The sequence below is a fragment of the Lissotriton helveticus genome, chromosome 3_1, assembly GCF_964261635.1.
Source record: "Lissotriton helveticus chromosome 3_1, aLisHel1.1, whole genome shotgun sequence".
Taxonomy (NCBI): Eukaryota; Metazoa; Chordata; class Amphibia; order Caudata; family Salamandridae; genus Lissotriton; species Lissotriton helveticus.
Window position 1 is genome coordinate 50,453,577 of NC_136061.1, and position 18,424 is coordinate 50,472,000.

The 18,424-nt window shown below is 45.5% G+C and overlaps 1 protein-coding gene across 1 annotated transcript in view; it reads left to right on the forward strand.

The window, feature by feature from the left end:
* CFAP65 (cilia and flagella associated protein 65) overlaps nt 1-18,424 on the forward strand; it is a 621,863-nt gene that overhangs the window by 584,282 nt on the left and 19,157 nt on the right. The window contains exon 29 of the mRNA XM_078679214.1: nt 11,069-11,283. Within this exon, the coding sequence (XP_078535340.1) occupies nt 11,069-11,283 (215 nt within the window). The remainder of the gene's footprint in view (nt 1-11,068; nt 11,284-18,424) is intronic.

The window sequence follows — 18,424 nt, forward strand, 5'->3', positions numbered from 1 at the left end:
TTTTGGAGATATTCGCGCTAAGCGCGAATATCTCCAAAAACTAACACCTGCCCTGAGCAGTTCTTAGCCATGTTATCCAATGGGAGGTGGATAACATGGCTAAGAGCATTAGCTCGGTAATGCATGAATATCGCTGACTTTTTAGCGATATTCATGCATTGCGGACGTTTTTTATCGCATTTGCGATAAACCTTGATAATAGCAAGGTTTATCTGCAATAATTTCTGACGATGCTTAGCGGTAAAAAATTCGTTGCTAAGCATCGTTAGCGATAAATATCGCTTAACTTTGGTAATATGCACCAACGTCTGTTAACGTTCGATTCGAAGGAAATGAGGAAGTGTTGAAAAACATTGTCTGCGCCATCTTGCCTTTTTTGAAATGCCACACTTTTGTCGTGCACGGCAGCCATTTTAGATGCCTTGACCAGACCCACTCTCTGCACGCTGTTGATCCGTAGCATGGCTCCCCACCCTCGCAAGCATCTTCCCCAGGCACTGGTCACCCCCGCTCTCTGTCTTATGCATCGGCAATAAACCTCCCCCCATCTGCGCTGCTCTTCCCTGAGAATCACACTCTGTGCCCGCCCGACACCTCCCTTTCGCCCTATTCACTACCGCACCCTCTGACACTCCTCTTCCTCTGTGTCCGATTGTCCAGGCTATCAGCTAGCCCTGCAGATGTAGTTTATGGCCCCAGCTGTAAAGAATCACCCCTCTTCAAAGGAGTTATAGTAGATCAAGGCCCACACCCGATGAGATCCGTCAAACCACACGCGTTCCTACTATCTGAAAACCATCCTGTATTGTGATTGGGGAGGGGACCGAGCCTGAAGCGGAAGATTCCAGGGATGACTCTTTGTACATCAAAGTTTTTACAATTATGTGTCACATTAAAAATATATAGCACTCCAACAAAGTAGTAGGAATATAAAACTTTAATAACTTATAAATATATACAACAAAACAAAAAACGTAAAAACATTTAAACAATGAAGAGACCGTGGCAATTTCTTTTGAATTATCCACTACATTTATTGAAATTGACAGCACCAATAATGAAATATTCTCACAAGGAGGAGATGACTTGAATGATTTTTTTGATCAATCTCTTGATGGCGAATTTATCGAATGTTTGGAGACCATAGAGTTACAAGAATCATCATTGCAGACTTTTCATGAGGAGATTCCTGATGAGATGATTGAAGAGGAAATTCCTGATGAGGACATGTTACTAGTTCTTTCAAATTTTGAAAATTCAGAAGAAAAAATTTATATTTAGAAATCAAAAATTGTTTGAGACATTATTCATTTTTATTTTTAATTTATGAGGTTGTAGCGAAGTGATTGTAGTATAAAATGAGACTTATAGTATAGAGTGCAACATTTTTATGTTACATGGTAAGTTTACTCATATTTACTTTCCTTCTCCCACTATATTATCTCCAATGTGTATTTGACATCTCTTCTTCATCTCCGGCCTCCTTTCTCTCACTGTCTGTGTCTGATGCATCTTATCGCTGCCATTTTGTGTAATTACAGAAGAGAGTAAAATAAAATAGTTCGGAACGTGAAAAGGGGGCAAAGTAGAGTACCCCTCACCCCCTAGGCCTTCTCAGGCGGTCCCAAAAGGATCAATTTCTGTTTTCCTGATCCATATACCACAATAACTTGCATTACAACATGCAAGATATCTATCTCCTATTACCAACTTTTGGAGATATTCGCGCTAAGCGCGAATATCTCCAAAAACTAACACCTGCCCTGAGCAGTTCTTAGCCATGTTATCCAATGGGAGGTGGATAACATGGCTAAGAGCATTAGCTCGGTAATGCATGAATATCGCTGACTTTTTAGCGATATTCATGCATTGCGGACGTTTTTTATCGCATTTGCGATAAACCTTGATAATAGCAAGGTTTATCTGCAATAATTTCTGACGATGCTTAGCGGTAAAAAATTCGTTGCTAAGCATCGTTAGCGATAAATATCGCTTAACTTTGGTAATATGCACCAACGTCTGTTAACGTTCGATTCGAAGGAAATGAGGAAGTGTTGAAAAACATTGTCTGCGCCATCTTGCCTTTTTTGAAATGCCACACTTTTGTCGTGCACGGCAGCCATTTTAGATGCCTTGACCAGACCCACTCTCTGCACGCTGTTGATCCGTAGCATGGCTCCCCACCCTCGCAAGCATCTTCCCCAGGCACTGGTCACCCCCGCTCTCTGTCTTATGCATCGGCAATAAACCTCCCCCCATCTGCGCTGCTCTTCCCTGAGAATCACACTCTGTGCCCGCCCGACACCTCCCTTTCGCCCTATTCACTACCGCACCCTCTGACACTCCTCTTCCTCTGTGTCCGATTGTCCAGGCTATCAGCTAGCCCTGCAGATGTAGTTTATGGCCCCAGCTGTAAAGAATCACCCCTCTTCAAAGGAGTTATAGTAGATCAAGGCCCACACCCGATGAGATCCGTCAAACCACACGCGTTCCTACTATCTGAAAACCATCCTGTATTGTGATTGGGGAGGGGACCGAGCCTGAAGCGGAAGATTCCAGGGATGACTCTTTGTACATCAAAGTTTTTACAATTATGTGTCACATTAAAAATATATAGCACTCCAACAAAGTAGTAGGAATATAAAACTTTAATAACTTATAAATATATACAACAAAACAAAAAACGTAAAAACATTTAAACAATGAAGAGACCGTGGCAATTTCTTTTGAATTATCCACTACATTTAATGAAATTGACAGCACCAATAATGAAATATTCTCACAAGGAGGAGATGACTTGAATGATTTTTTTTGATCAATCTCTTGATGGCGAATTTATCGAATGTTTGGAGACCATAGTTTTCTGGTTTCAACGGATCCAAAGATGGTTTTTTCAGGATCGGGGAAACCACCGCTTGCTTCCACTTGTTCCTGCCAAGTGGAAGCAAGCGGTGGTTTCCCCGATCCTGAAAAAACCATCTTTGGATCCGTTGAAACCAGAAAACTACCGCCCAATATCTTTGCTCCCTTGGCCGGCCAAGGTCATGGAGGCACATGTAAACCTGGCCCTCACAGAGCATATGACCCAAGTTAATGTCCTGGATCCCGTGCAGAATGGGTTTCGTGCTGGTCACAGCACTGAGACGGCCCTTCTGGCAATGGTTGAGCACTTGCGGATTGTATTGGATGCAGGTCAAACGGCAGCGCTTATTTTATTAGACCTGAGCGCTGCCTTTGACACTGTTTCCCATCGCATCCTTTTACACCGCTTGCAGGACATTGGCCTCTGTGGTTCAGCTCTGCAGTGGTTCCGCTCCTTCCTCAGTGATCGCTCCTTCTGCGTTGCCACCCCTCCCTTTCAGTCCAAATACCATCCGTTGGACCTGGGGGTGCCTCAAGGCTCCGCGCTGAGTCCCACGCTTTTTAATCTGTACGTGCAGCCGCTGGCTGAAGTCGCCAGGCAATGGGGCCTAACCATGGTTTCCTATGCCGACGACACTCAGCTGGCGGTTACGATCAGCGGGGATGCCAAGAAGGATGCCCTCAGGTTCCGCAGTGGACTAAGAGAGGTGGCCAGCTGGATGAATAACAACTGTCTCCAGCTGAACGCATCAAAAACGGAGGTGATGATCGTTGGAAGGGATGCGGACCTCTGGGGAGATGGATGGTGGCCTCCTGAGCTGGGAACAGCTCCAGCCCCTGTCCTGGAACTCAGGAATCTGGGAGTATGGCTTGACCACACGTTAAGCTTTGTGACTCACACGAAGAGAGTGGCGGCCTGCTGTTTTGGAGTATTACGCGGGCTAAGACCCCTGCTTAAATTCTTTGATGCTCCAACAAGACAGCTGGTCATTCAAGTAATGATTATTTCTCGCCTGGACTATGCTAGTTCACTCCTTTTAGGAGCAAACCAAGCTGAGATACTCCGTTTACAGCGAGTCCAGAACGCTGCGGCTAGGGCGGTGGTCGGCCTGCCCCGGACCTGCCCTACCTCCAATACTCTGCGGTCCTTACACTGGCTCCCGATGAATAAGCGAATTCAATTTAAAGCCCTCAGCCTGGTTTTTAAAATTCTTCGAGAGTCGGCACCTGTGTTACTTAATAAATTGATCTCTCCCTATGTGCCAACTCGCTCACTTCGTTCCCTGGGACAATCCTTGGTGGTTGTTCCCCGGTTCAGACTTAGTCGGATGGGGGGACGCTCTTTTCGAGTGAAAGCTGCAACCCTTTGGAATGCGCTCCCTTTGGAAATCCGCCTCTTGGATGATTTAATATCCTTCCGTAGGGCCTTGAAAACTTTTCTGTTTTAAACTTCCCCTGTTTTAAGTGTTCTGCTTTTCTGTTGCTGGTTTTAGTGTTATGTTGTGTCTGCCTTTCCCTGCGCCAGGACGCTCCTTCGCTGGAGCATCTGTGCGCATTAAAAATGTTACATAACATAACATAACATAACATAGAGTTACAAGAATCATCATTGCAGACTTTTCATGAGGAGATTCCTGATGAGATGATTGAAGAGGAAATTCCTGATGAGGACATGTTACTAGTTCTTTCAAATTATGAAAATTCAGAAGATGTTGCCTGGGTGCCGCACTGATTTGTGTATCCGGCGTGGGGCGTCCCGGGGGGTGGGTTGTCAGTAGCGGTCTGTTGTGCGAATAGTTCCAAGGCAGCAGAACGCGCTGAAATCTGGATGGCACGAAGGTGATGTCTAGTAAGTTGCCGCCCAGCAAATAACGGCGTGGGGCGCCGCGGGGGGGGGGGGGAGGCAGTCCAAAGTTCCGTTAAAAGGGCAAAGGAAAGGATCGGTGGTTTGAACCATCAGTCAAAAAGGGGAGGGGGTGCAACAATTTTTCCTACCGGGTCACACTGTGCTTTCACCTGAACTGAGGTCTGCAGGTTTCTAGTCATTCAAACTGAGGCTGGCGCCAGCATGGGAGCGCCGACGTCCCGCGGCTACAGTTTCGTCACTCCACGGGCGATCATGGCAGTCATTCCCCATCGGGGGTGTCTGCGGGGGTCGGGGACTCCCGCGGCTCCTCTAGAATCTTCAAGGTCGTGGAGGACTACGGTGGTGGAGTCAACCAGTGACCGGGCCATTTCTTTATGCTGGGCCCGCTCTTGCCAGGTCGACCGCCATTTTGAGAGTTCGGTAGCTACTGGCGATCGCGGGGTCAAATGAGCGGACGGGCTCCACCCTGCCGGGCGAGACGTTGCAGCATCGCCACAGTGGAAGAACCCTTTTCCGGGCGCCTGGAGCCCTGAGGGTGCAGCTGGGAAGCCTCCACCTGGGGAGGCGGGAGAGGCCTGTTCGCACCGTCTCTCCCACCCAGTGCACCCCACGGCGTCTCGCTTGACATTTGTTATGGCCGGACCAGGCGATGAAGACGAGGGGGGGGGGTCGGAGGCATGTGCAAGACATCCCCCCCCAGTGTTGTCGCAGCCATTATAAAAGAAAGAAGAAATGTCCCGTCCGTCTTTGGGCCGGACATCCGGTGGATGGCGGCCGGACGCCCTTTGCTCTGGCCCCATGAATGGGTTCCTTGGCTCATCCGGTGGGGCAGGCCTTGGCGTGTGGTGCCTCTCCTGGGCCTTTCGTGCAGTGGCCTCTCCACTCCCAGGCCCTCCGTGGATGCTGGCCCAGACTGGGAGAGAGAGGGTCTAACCTGCAATTCTCCAGGGTTACCGCCACCGCGGCCGGATCCCGTCGGCCTCTGGTTGATGGTGGCCGGACTGGGAGAGAGAGGGGAGGGTCGAGGACACGGACATTCCCCCCCCCTGCAACTCTCCAGTGTTGTCAATCCCCCTGGCCGGGTCCCGCTGGCCTCGGCCTCTCCTCCGGCTACACCCTACGTGATGATCTCCTGGCCGACGGTTGGCAGCAGGACCCGCCTTATATGTGTTGCTTCCGGCTGGGCGTAGCCGCAAACCTGTTGCACTTTGGAAGTTTCCAGAATGGGGCGGATGTCTGCTGACTTGTATCTTTCCCAGTTTGCCGTTATTTGGGCGTGGCAGGCGGTGGGACAGACACGTTTTGGGGCAGTGAGGGGCGATGAAGCCTCGTTGCCTTGTGGCCGTTGCAATGTCACACTTGGTTTCTCTTACTGTTTTCAGGTTTCTTATTACGGGCTTACTTCTAACGTTTCTTGTTTCTAGGACAATAATAGGTTTTATCATTACGTATTGTTATCGTTTCTTTGTTTGTTATTTAATAAAAAGTTCATCAGTGGCCTACTGATTTTCGTTTTCCTATTCCTTTCTTTCCAGGTTGTTTCATGCTAAAGTTTCTGTTAACAGGATACAGTGATCACTTCGTTATTATTGCATATGTCCTTTTCACTAGGGGTGCTCTCTGGTCGGGCCAGATGACCTATCTCTAGTAAATGGTCCGGGTGAAACAGGTGCATCAATCAGTGGGGAGTAGATAGGCATGACAGATTACAACGGGGGACAAAGGTCCGCATTACCTACCCTTTCACTACTTGCAAAGATTTTCCTATGTTTATTTGCAAACAGGGAATACCTCCAAAAAGAACCAATTCCCAAACAGTCAATGTTCGGGCAAACAATCAATCAATGAGGAACGAAATAGGCACGACGTGTTAAAGGTTTGCGTTACCTACCTTTCACTATCTGCAAAGGGAGAGAGAATATTCCTATTCTTCCTCGTTTGCAGGCAGAGAAGATCCTTAAGAGAACCAACTTCGAACAATTCAATGCTCGATTCAAACAATCAACAAGGGGTACTGTGAACACAAATGAACGCCGCTTATGTACATACACATTGCTATTTTCAACAGGTTGTTCCTAATGTTTCTATTTTAGCCAGGTCAAAAAGAGATCCCATTAGTGGCCTACTGATTTTGCTCGATTCCTTTTGTTTTTTTACACGATTTTTCGCTATCTGCAAAGACTAAACAGAGTATTGCGACTCTGTGCTTGTTTGTAAATAGAGAATGAACCAAAGAGAACAATCAATGAAATGGAGAGAGAAGCAGGCACGACGGATTACAAAGGGGGCAAAGGCCTGCGTTACCTACCCTTCACTATCTGCAAAGAGAGAGTACTCCTAATAGAAATGAGGGGGGGGGCAGCATTCAAAGCAGATCAGTGTGCATAAACACGAAAATGTTTTTACTTACCACGTACTTGACATTCGACAGCTTATGATATTTGCTATTAAAAAACCATTGAAATTCACTGAAAAAACCATAGGTTATAGACCATATATAGTTAGGAATTAGCATTTACAAAACCTTGAAAATTCACTGAAAAAACCATAGGTTATAGACCATATATAGTTAGGAATTAGCATTTAAAAAACCTTATTTTACTCACACAAAACCATTGAAATTCCATATATAGTTAGTTGTACTAACTATATATCGCGCACCCGCAATCCACTGCTGATCATGTCACATATTACATCATTCATGACATGGTCAGTGACATCACTGATGACATCTCAAATGACATCACTGATGACATCACTGATGACATCTCAAATGACATCACTGATGACATCACTGATGACATCTCAAATGACATCACTGATGACATCACTGATGACATCTCATTTGACATTACTGATCACATCACTGATGACATCATTCATGTGATAATACGATGAACCTCTTCAGACTCTAATATAACCTTAGATACACTCAGTGTAAACACAGACTCACAGATTGTCATTCATCCATGAAGTTACACACACACCTAGTCAGTCATGCAAACAATCAATCACACCTCCATTTTCCCAACTATACAGTTATACACACCTTACTTATTCAAACATATACTAAAACATATTTACTCTCTTATACAATCCTGGATACAAGTTCACAATGATGCATACAGCCACTCACACATTCACTGGCTCTTATGCACAGTTATTTATATATGTCAAGTCTCACATGTACTGTGTTTTACATATGTACTTACTTTGACATGTAGCACTGAGATATCCATTCACTCACCAATACACTGATGCACACAGTCAACCGCCCATACAGCTGTTTCCACATGTGTCTTTTGAACCCATACATCTAGTGAATCAACTGCTCACACATCTATGCACAGAGTCATACACCTCCCAGCCACCCACACACACACTCAGTCTCCCATACAAATACTTGGGCAACCAATCAATAACCCATATAGTTACTCATATAGCTACTGAACAACACATGCAGCAGTTTTCAGAACAACAGACATAATGATGCACAAATTAAGACAGTTTAGTCACTAACCCATGCACTCAGTGAGACACATTTAATCACTCACTCATACAGTCAGTCATGCACCTACTAAATCCTTCATCCAGACACTTATACATCCACTCAAGACATATTTTAACTTTACAGAAAAATACAGTCACTGGATGTTGTCATCAGTGATGTCATCAGTGATGTCATTTGAGATGTCGTCATTTGAGATGTCATCAGTGATGTCATCAGTGATGTCACTGACCATGTCATGAATGATGTAATATGTGACATGATCAGCAGTGGATTGCGGGTGCGCGATATATAGTTAGTACAACTAACTATATATGGAATTTCAATGGTTTTGTGTGAGTAAAATAAGGTTTTTTAAATGCTAATTCCTAACTATATATGGTCTATAACCTATGGTTTTTTCAGTGAATTTTCAAGGTTTTGTAAATGCTAATTCCTAACTATATATGGTCTATAACCTATGGTTTTTTCAGTGAATATATATATACATATATATATATATATATATATACATATATATATATATATATTAGCCTTCTTGCTAACTCATGAGAAAGAACAGGGCAATGTGACACTGGAATAACAGAGCGCCCACCAATATTTTCTCAAGCCCTAAAGAAGTAAAAATCTTCCTTGAGGCCATCTTTGCCATTTGTCTGGTAGACTGGCAGGAAGGTGTGTCCAATGTCCCAATTAACACTTTTTCTGTCGCAGTCAAATCCTCATGAAGCACAAACCTATCTCCATCAATGCCCATACCTCACATGGTGGATCTACTAGAAAAATGAGTTGCAGTGTCGAGAATGAGACGGGCATGGAGGTGAGATAAATGATTAAACATGTCTTGTATGAGGAAAGCGGTACAAAAGGGGGTGGTGATGGACGGAGCATCTGAACCAATCAAACACTCACACCCAGTCAAAAGATCTGGGTTTGATCCATCACCGTTCTTTAGCCCACTCTGCCACCCCAGTTCAGACATGGCTATATGGAAATCAGTCTGACCCTGTGCCCCATGGGAACAGTCCAGCCCGAACTGCCAAGCCATGCCTTCCCTGGACCGGAAACAAGCCTCCGAGGACCGGTTTCTGGCATTACAGCCGTCTTCAGCCCGGTTTGCTTGAATCCAGTGGCAAAGTGAGCAAGGGACTCACGTCTGAGCATACCCTGCCACACTTATGGCGGCCAAAGCGGTACAAAAGGGGGTGTTTGAGGAAAGAGCACAAGAAGGGAGTTAGGAACAGGATAGAAGGAAATTAGAACTGACAAAAGGAACAAATAAGGAATGGGAGGAAACAAAAGCTAAATTCTGTATCAGTACAGGACTAGCTCAGGCGTTGCCAAACTTTTCTGTAATAAGATCTACGTACGTTCAATGAAAGTCAACCGGTGCTACCAACAAACAGCTAGCAGTATTGCCAAAAAAATGCCTCATCGTGAGTAACACAGAGCAACCATATCTGCAATGCCCTTATCACCAACATAATAATTTTAGTGATGAGTCTTTCTAATGCAGAATTATTTATCACTAAAATATCAGCTTTGGATATTTTTCAGAAATAGTTTTTGTTTGTAGATTTATGTTATGTGACTTATCACCTGTGAGGGTATCCAAGCGCTGACCATGGGCACGGGGAGATTTCGTGATTTGTCCAACATCACAGGATGTTGCATCCGACGCCTAGACTCAAACCCGGATCCCCAGCTCCCCAGAAGCATATCTGGCCGCTGCGCCACATCCCCTCCCCTTCAAAATGCAAATATTTTCTACATATGTCAGCTTAAGGGTTCTGAAAATACACACTTTTTAAAATAGTGTATACATATCTTAGTTAAACCAAGCATAAGCTTCTATTTTAATAGGCTGGGCTGCACAGAGGGGAGCTAAACTGGTAGCTGTAGAGATACCAGTAGCACACTAGCTACTGATTAGGAAGCCTTCAGTAGCCCCTTGATGTTCTTATTTTGTTTGCAGATAAAAAATGGATAAACACTAAAATACTGATTTTTGCAGTTTTTGAAAACAGTAAAAAAAAAACTCTGAAACAATCCCACCGGATTTCACAGCGCCTAGATACTGATAACAGGGAAGTCTACATATGTTTCAAACAAAAGGTCTGTCCTGTCGTGGCCACTGAGCCTTCTCCATAAGCTGGCATGAATGCCATTATACACGTGTCAACTGTGCCTGCAGTGTTACGTTTAAGTGACGCCTGTGGCCCTCCATCTTGCCTTGATTTAATTGTTTGGAATATCCCCCAATATCCCAAAGAAATGGGTGTTTTTCTTCTGTTTAGCTACATAGATGAAAGGAAGTTAAAGTGTTTGTGGCACACAGATGTAAATCTATGGGCACCTACTTACATCTGACGCCGTCCTTTGCTTACCGCAGCCCGTTTGGTTTAGCCACCTTCCCAAGAAGCATCTTGAGTGACCCAGTAGGAGGTAGTGCTGCTGAAAGGCTCTTTGAAACTGCAAAGACGTATCACAGGTCTGTAGTTCCATTCTTCTGTCTGTATTATAGGTTGATAGGTCCAGTCTGCCATCCACTCTCATATGGACTACAATAGAGTTGCCATCCCTTGCCAAAGAAGAAGCCCAGTAAGGACACCACTATGGTTGCCCCAGCTTTAGAAGTTTGACAAATGTAAGGGTCACGAGTTATAGCCTGCTTGCGGCCAGCTTCTTCCATCCTTCCAAGGTGCATAAGATGAAGATCAGTTTTCTCTGTGCAATACTATTTCGATGCATACCTGTGCAGCACAGTTGTGGGATGTGGAGAATCCAATGTGTTGTAACTCTCGCGTGTCTGACCTATTGTGTGCCCACAGACCCTGCCTCCCATCAAGCACGGTATCATTGAAAGGTCGCCGGCCAGTCACAGTCCAGGGAAAGAGCGGATGGAGAAGGCGACCCAAAGGCTCTGGGCTCGGCCGGAGCCGCCCCGGCCCTTCCAGCTGCACCTGGGGGTGACTGCTCGCTCGCACCACATGGAGGACTTCGTGACACACTTTGGCTCAGATTTATCAAAGCACTTTATCTACAGGTAAGAAGGGCGCGCCATGGAGCGGGCACCTCCGGGGGTTTGCTGGCACAGAACACTTTTAACAGCTTCTGCTTTCCTAGGACATTTGTGCCATTACATTTACAGATTGCACCTCTGTGGGGGGTGGTAAGGGACTTTTAAAAAAGAGTTGGATATTTAACAAAATTCGAATATTTTGTGAATCTCAAGAAGCTTCAGGTTCTGCCAGGGACATGCATTGGAGCTTACTATAAAAGAGTTCACTGTTTATATTCCCTCAGAGTTGTAGCCATTGTTCATAGTGGCATTTTAGCCGATTAGAGCAGGGTGTGACACCTTTACTCATATTTATGATGTTTTCCAATTGACTGACGTTTTGCACTGTTAACGGAGTTGTTTTTACATTTCAACCTATTGCAATCCACTCACACTATGCTATTTAGATGTATAATCCCTTCAAATGTAACCCCAACATATGGTCACTTTTAGGAGCCCCCTCAAGCCTAGACTTTCCCCCATTAGTTTTCGTGCCAAAGGAGAGGGTGCGAGCGCAATCAACCTGTCACCCAGGCCCACAGGGGCTGCTCAGGCCCAGTGCCCCTATGAACAGCAGCATCGTCTCAGGGAAAGAGGAGGACCCTAGAGGGGGAGACCTGGAAGCCACCGGGGATTATACAACTCTGAAGCTTCTAGGCAATGCTTATTTATTAGAACCTTTTCCCCTCACTGGGCGGAATAGTTTGAGTCTGACTCCCCTCTTGGTCGTTCGGAGTCATGGCTGTCAATTGCTTTTTGTTTCTCTTCTAAGGCACTCAAATTCAGAGCTAGTAATTGTGAGTGCCCACACCCATGGCAATAACGCTTACATTGATAACATGCAATCGACAGCACTGATCATTCATTGAGAAAAAGGCATTACCTTGATTTGTGCCTCATTATACTAGTGTTATCGAGAGAGGGGGAAACGGTTTCTCTGTACGGTGGAGGAAATTAAAATCATTTTTCATCACACCATATTTTGCATTAAGACGCCCACACAATGATTGTACTTAAAAGAAGGCTGTACGGGAATAGGATCTTTCTGGAATAGATACCCCCACTTTTTGCCTGGTGTCAGTATGTTTTGACTGCAGTTCACTGGGATCCTGCTAACCAGGGCTCCAGTGCTCTCTCCTCTAAAGTCCATGGTAAGTACTTTGTACACCCCACAATTGGCATACTGGGGTACCACTCACTGGACGTCCTTAGTATATGGTAGTGAGGTACCTAAGGCATTGGTATACCAGGGTCTCCCATGGGCTGCAGCATGCATTAATCCACCCCTGGGAGTCCAAGCAAACTGTGTCTGCAGAGCTGCTGTCATAGTCTGTGTGAAACAGTGCATGCACCTTTCACTTCAGAAATAAGGTTTTCCTTATATCCCGGTCACTGCTCTTTAAACCTATAAAACACCCCTAAGCTAGGCCCTTCAGTCCAAGGGCAGGGTGCATGGTTCTAAGTGTGTAGGTACCCCAGCATGAGCAGAGGAGCCCCTCCAAACCCGGACTCCATTCTCTGGGCTTTGTAAGTGCTGGCAGCCTTTTTAAGGTATGTAGTGGACACTGGCAACTCAAGATGTCCAGCTACACAATGGCTTCTCCGAATCTGGTCATGTTTGGTATCACACATGATGAAATCATGCAACTACACCAATTCCAGTGTTAGTTGCAAGATACCATGTACTGTGGGCTCCTTAGAGGACCCCCCAATACCTACCTGTGTAACCTAAAGGGTCTGCCTGCCAGCCTGCACTGCTGCCGACCCCAGGCAATGTTCTGCCCCCCTGCTGATTAGCTAAGCTCTGGCAGGGTAAGTTGAACAAATATTTTCCTGTGAAGGAGATGTGTGACCACCTCTCCTTTAAAATTAGGGAGGGTGGGGGCACATCCAAGCACCACCAGACTGATTTCAAGGGCACATTTAATGCCCTCCTTGCATAATCCAGGTTTATCCAGTTCAGGAGCAAGACTACACAAAGGACAGGGGAGTGTCCACCTCTCTGTCCATCTCCTCCCTAGGGAGGTGCCCAGAGCTCCTCCAGGTGGACACTTGATTCCGTCATCTTGATCTCTGGGAGCATCTGACTGGCTATGTCAGCTGAGTAGCTTCCCTGACCTCCTCTGATAGGTTGGTCACTGCAGAAGACGTTCTTCCCTTTTTTATGGTTAGTTAAGGGCTCTCCTGATTGTGGGTCCTTAGATTCGTCCCGGACTTCGTCAAGACCTGCCTGAAGACACTCGTGGTGTTGGACACTGGAACTCTGCTGCTGGATTGAGCCAGGACCAATACAAGACTGCTCTTGGTGGGAAGATTCCTGGTGCAACTTCGTCTCTGTGCTCTTCCAAGCTTCTACACTCCGTGGCTGTGCATCCTTCGAGTCAGTAAGGACTCTGCATGCATCCAAACAAGAAAGAATCTCCCTTGGAGTTAATGAGTCACTTCCCTGCATCAACAGGTACCTCAACGCCGACGACCATTTTGCCGATCCTGCTGTCCCACAGACATCTCCCAGCTCTGCAACACAGGTGGTGGTTTGTTGGCTCTTGAGAGGCCTGACTAGTCTTCCCTGCAACTTTGGAGACTGTAATCCCTCACTAGCCAACCTGAACCGCATGCCTGTGCACTGTGTCTGTCTGCTTTTGCCAGGGCTTGTTGACTTTGCTCACTGAAGATCTTCAAGCTCCAAGAAGCCCCAGCCTCAAATATCGCACAGCTCCAAGAACGACATCATGACTGCGTCCTCCACACTTTGGGCCTCCATCGTCTGTGTGCTGCTGAGGCTTCCCTGCTACTCCCTGTGCCTGCTGCCACAGGATCCTCAAGGGGGCTCCAACGATTCCTGCTGACTCGTGTGTGCTGAGGGCTGTCCCTGACTTATCCTTGCTGAGTTAGTCCCACAGACCTTGCTGGTCCACAACCAAGCAGTTTGTTTCTTCACACCAACTGTTGCGGTTGCTAAGGATTGTTGGTGGTCCTGCATGCCACTTTGCCCACCAGTGACATTAAATTTGATTTAACCATTATATCAGATTTAATGCACTAATTTTTTTGATATCAAAAAGTACCAATTGTAGCAGTCTCATTCAGAAGTTATCAGGGCTGGGGTGCTAACCTGTAATTCTGTACTTGCCAATGGGGCTACTAGCCTTTCCACAGTAAAATCGACAATTTAGGATCTTTACTTCTGGAACATATAAAAATACAGGATCCACTTTGGGCATACAGCAACCTGCCTTAGGATTTGTTAGGCCTGTCTCAGGGGTGACTTCTATACCTTTTAAGATATGCCTTTGGCATTACTTTAAATGTCAGAGTTGAGTTAGCAGTTAAAAGCTGCCCTTCTAGTCTGCAGTGACAGTCTGGGATCCATGTTTTACCTTGTCCCCCTCAGGGTGGCACAATAAGTGCTGCATTCCCTGGGGAACACTAACTTACAGGCCCTAAGTACCGCTGGTACCATATACAATGGACTAGCCAGTAAGATGGAAGATGGCAATTGGGGACAAACTAATTAAGCATGCACCAATGTAAGAGTCAGAGCACATACACTGAGTCCTGTTCAGCAGGGCTCAGGGCTTTTCAGAGTCATTTCACCAGCACCTGGCAGTCACAATTAAGGCAAATAGTCAATCAAGCAGCATTTGTATAGCACAGCACTGTCACCCCTAAGGGTATCTGGGCACTGTTGATGCAACATCAGAATAAAGGTCAGAAACAAGCAGAAAGAGGCAAAATAAAGGTCAGAAAAGAGCAGGAAAAGACAAAATAATGGTCAGAAACTAGCAGAAAGAGGCAAAATAACAGGCAGAATGGGCAAACAAAAGGCACAACAGAGAGCAGGAGCAAGCAGAGAAGAGAAGAGGAAAATAAATTATCAGAAAACGAGCAGAAGAGGCACAAAACCCAAGGCAGCCGAGGGTAGCAGACTGTGGGCAAGCTGGACCAGAAACCCATCACAGGGTGAGCTGGCCCGAGCCAGAGGAAACCTGCAAAAAGCCTGTTTCCTTACAATGATTGGTGTTTGCCAGATAAAGTGTAAATGATTCTGTTTAGGCTTATTTTTGTAAAATATAGAACTTACGATCACGAAGTACTGTCAACAATACAAGAACATTTAACAAGTTAAAGCAGTAGTTCCCAAAGCTTGTGTCGCAGCACCCGGGTGCGCCGCCAAAAGCAGCCAGGGGCGCCACAATCACAATTGAAGAGGAGACTCCATAATCTGCGCCATCAATGGTATTCTTCAGCAGTGACGCTAGATCGGTTCAACAAACTGCAGTTCTTATGCACCGGTGCCGCTTTGTTACAGGGGGTCGATACTGCGGCACTGCTGCAAATACGGTCCCAATATCAAAACCGCCCACCGCGGGTCAAAAACTGGCCCCCACCCTTCCGGCCCATTGGGAAAATACTCTGTGCGCACCACAGTCAATCCGGACATGGAGGCTGGACTTACATCTTACAACCCCGCCTGGCTCGCACCACCCCCACCAAAAAAAGTAATGTAATAGGGAGCTGCGTCTAATGGCCAATTGCTCAAGGAAGCCAAAGTCGATAACATTTGGGAATCACTGAGTTAGAGAAACACTTGTTTTAGAATCTAGTGCACGTTTGTTGTATTTGCTGAATTCTGCTGGGAAACAGTTTGTCAGTGGGTATTCAATAAAACAGACGTTTATATTAGGTGTGTATCACTTCTGGCAAACATGAAATCTGATAGAGACTTCTAGCTACATATTCCTTACCTTTGAATTTCCCCAGGCATCAGACTAGGGGCCAGATGTAGGTAATCTCGATTTTGAAGAAATAAAGTGAATGGGGTCAAAAAGGGGGATTGTTTAATGACCAAAGCAGCTCAGGCCCCTACATATACTAGAAAAACAAGAGGAGATGCCTGGTCAGCAGAACTTATGTGTATGTTGTGTCAGAACTGAGAACGTGAGTCCATTAGGTCACAACTAGAATAACACTGGGCTAGAAAAAGTTCCCATCAGCCCACCCTTATGATGGAATGTCGTCATGTGGGATACGTATCATAAATCCAGATCTCACCCAACGCACTTGGTAATGGTGCGGAGATGGATTATGAAAATATTGTTATAGACCACAGTGATTTTCAGGTAGTGCTAATGGAGTGCAGTGCTAGTGAAAAGATAAAGTGAAGTTAAAGTGAAAAATAAAATTGACTCATGGGACAAAAAATGAGTTTAATAGATATTGTCCTAAGTTCAAGAGATAAAAGCAGCGCCTGATAGTTTGAAATTATAACTATCTGGTGGCGTAGTGCAGTGAGGTCGACATGTTTCAGCTTGAATGGACAAATTGTCCAAGCTTTCTTCAGGACCAGTTTGGAAAAAGCGACTGCAATAGTGAAAATATTGTTTTGCTAATAATTATGCACAAATATAATGGGTTAATCCTCCCAGGTACTTTGAGCCCAAATGTTTTCTGGCGGATATCCAATCATTCTCTCTATCCCAGCTTTCTGTGGGCAGTTGCCTCACCTACCCGGCACCCGCTCGGGAAAAAGGAGGCCCCGCTCTGTCCGTCGGTACCTCTAGGCCAACGTCCGAGAGGGAGTGGAGGTCCACTTCACTTTATCTTTTCACTAGCACTGCACTCCATTAGCACTACCTGAAAATCACTGTGGTCTATAACAATATTTTCATAATCCATCTCCGCACCATTACCAAGTGCGTTGGGTGAGATCTGGATTTATGATACGTATCCCACATGACGACATTCCATCACAAGGGTGGGCTGATGGGAACTTTTTCTAGCCCAGTGTTATTCTAGTTGTGACCTAATGGACTCACGTTCTCGGTAATCTCGATTTACCTACTCTTAAATACCGAATCATACCGATTCGGTATTTAAGAGTAGGTAAATGGGATGTAGGTAATTTCACTTTTGAAATTACCGAATCGGAATGATTCGGTAATTACCGAATCGGTATTTACCGATTTGGTAATTGCCATTGAATCCTATGGGCCTTGAGGCCCATAGGAATCAATGCCAATTACCGAATCGGTAAATACCGATTCGGTAAAATTACTGAATTTGCAAGGGGGACAGGGTGTCACTTTGACACCCTGTTGCACCCCGACAATTGTGCATGGGTGCACATGCTGCTGACATACATGCCCTTAGGGCATGTATGTCTGCAACATGGTACATTTTTTAAAGCAAAAAAAATGCTTTTTGAAGGGTTTTCATTATGTACCACCAACTACTAGTTGGTGGTAAATAACGAATTCTTAAACCCTTGTAGCACTGATTACAGTGCTACCTACATGTTAAATTACAGAATCGGTAATTTTACCGATTCGGTATTTTACAGAATCGGAAAAATTACATATTCGGTAAAATTACCGATTCTGTAATTTAACATGCCCCTACATCTCAATATCCAAATACCGGTCGGAAACGGTTTCCGGCCGGTATTTGCCTACCTACATCGGGCCCCAGATCTGGAAACGTTTGTGTGAGCAGTACCCTCACCTTCATCATTCTCCAAAAATTGGCTACTCCATTGATTTGAATGAGATCACTTTCAAAAGCATCTCCTCTTTTCCCTCCCTCGAGGCAACAAAGGTTGAGAGGCCCGCCTGTTGCCCATCCTTCAGATAGAACACGGGTATAATAAAGTGAAGCTCCATTTTACATCTTTTACTCTGCAGTTTAGTGTCTTGTTACACATTGTGTTCAAAAAGGGAAGAAATATGCCACTATGTCAGTCAAACCTCCAGGGTCGAGATTGTGTTTGTAAAAGTAAACCAGGCTGGGGAAATGAGGTGGGGGTACAGTGAGAAGAGTGTGGCATTGAGGAAGGCAGCATTTTGTAAGAAGGGGTGGGTGACATGGCATCTGTCTTACAGTAGATCCTTCTCTTCGGGCGGGGGGGAGCTGCATACAGTCTTTTGAAGAAAATATAAATAAAAGAACTATAAGCACCGTCTGCAGCGCCATTCACTCAGTGTCAGCACATTTGCAAAGCAGAAACAGGGTCCTCAGCTCACAAATTTTTAAGACAGACTCTGAGGGTCCATTCCAGATCTGAAGCTGATGTGGCACAGTTGGTGCTGTGGAAGCTAGTCAAAGTTCAGGACACACAAACCTTAGG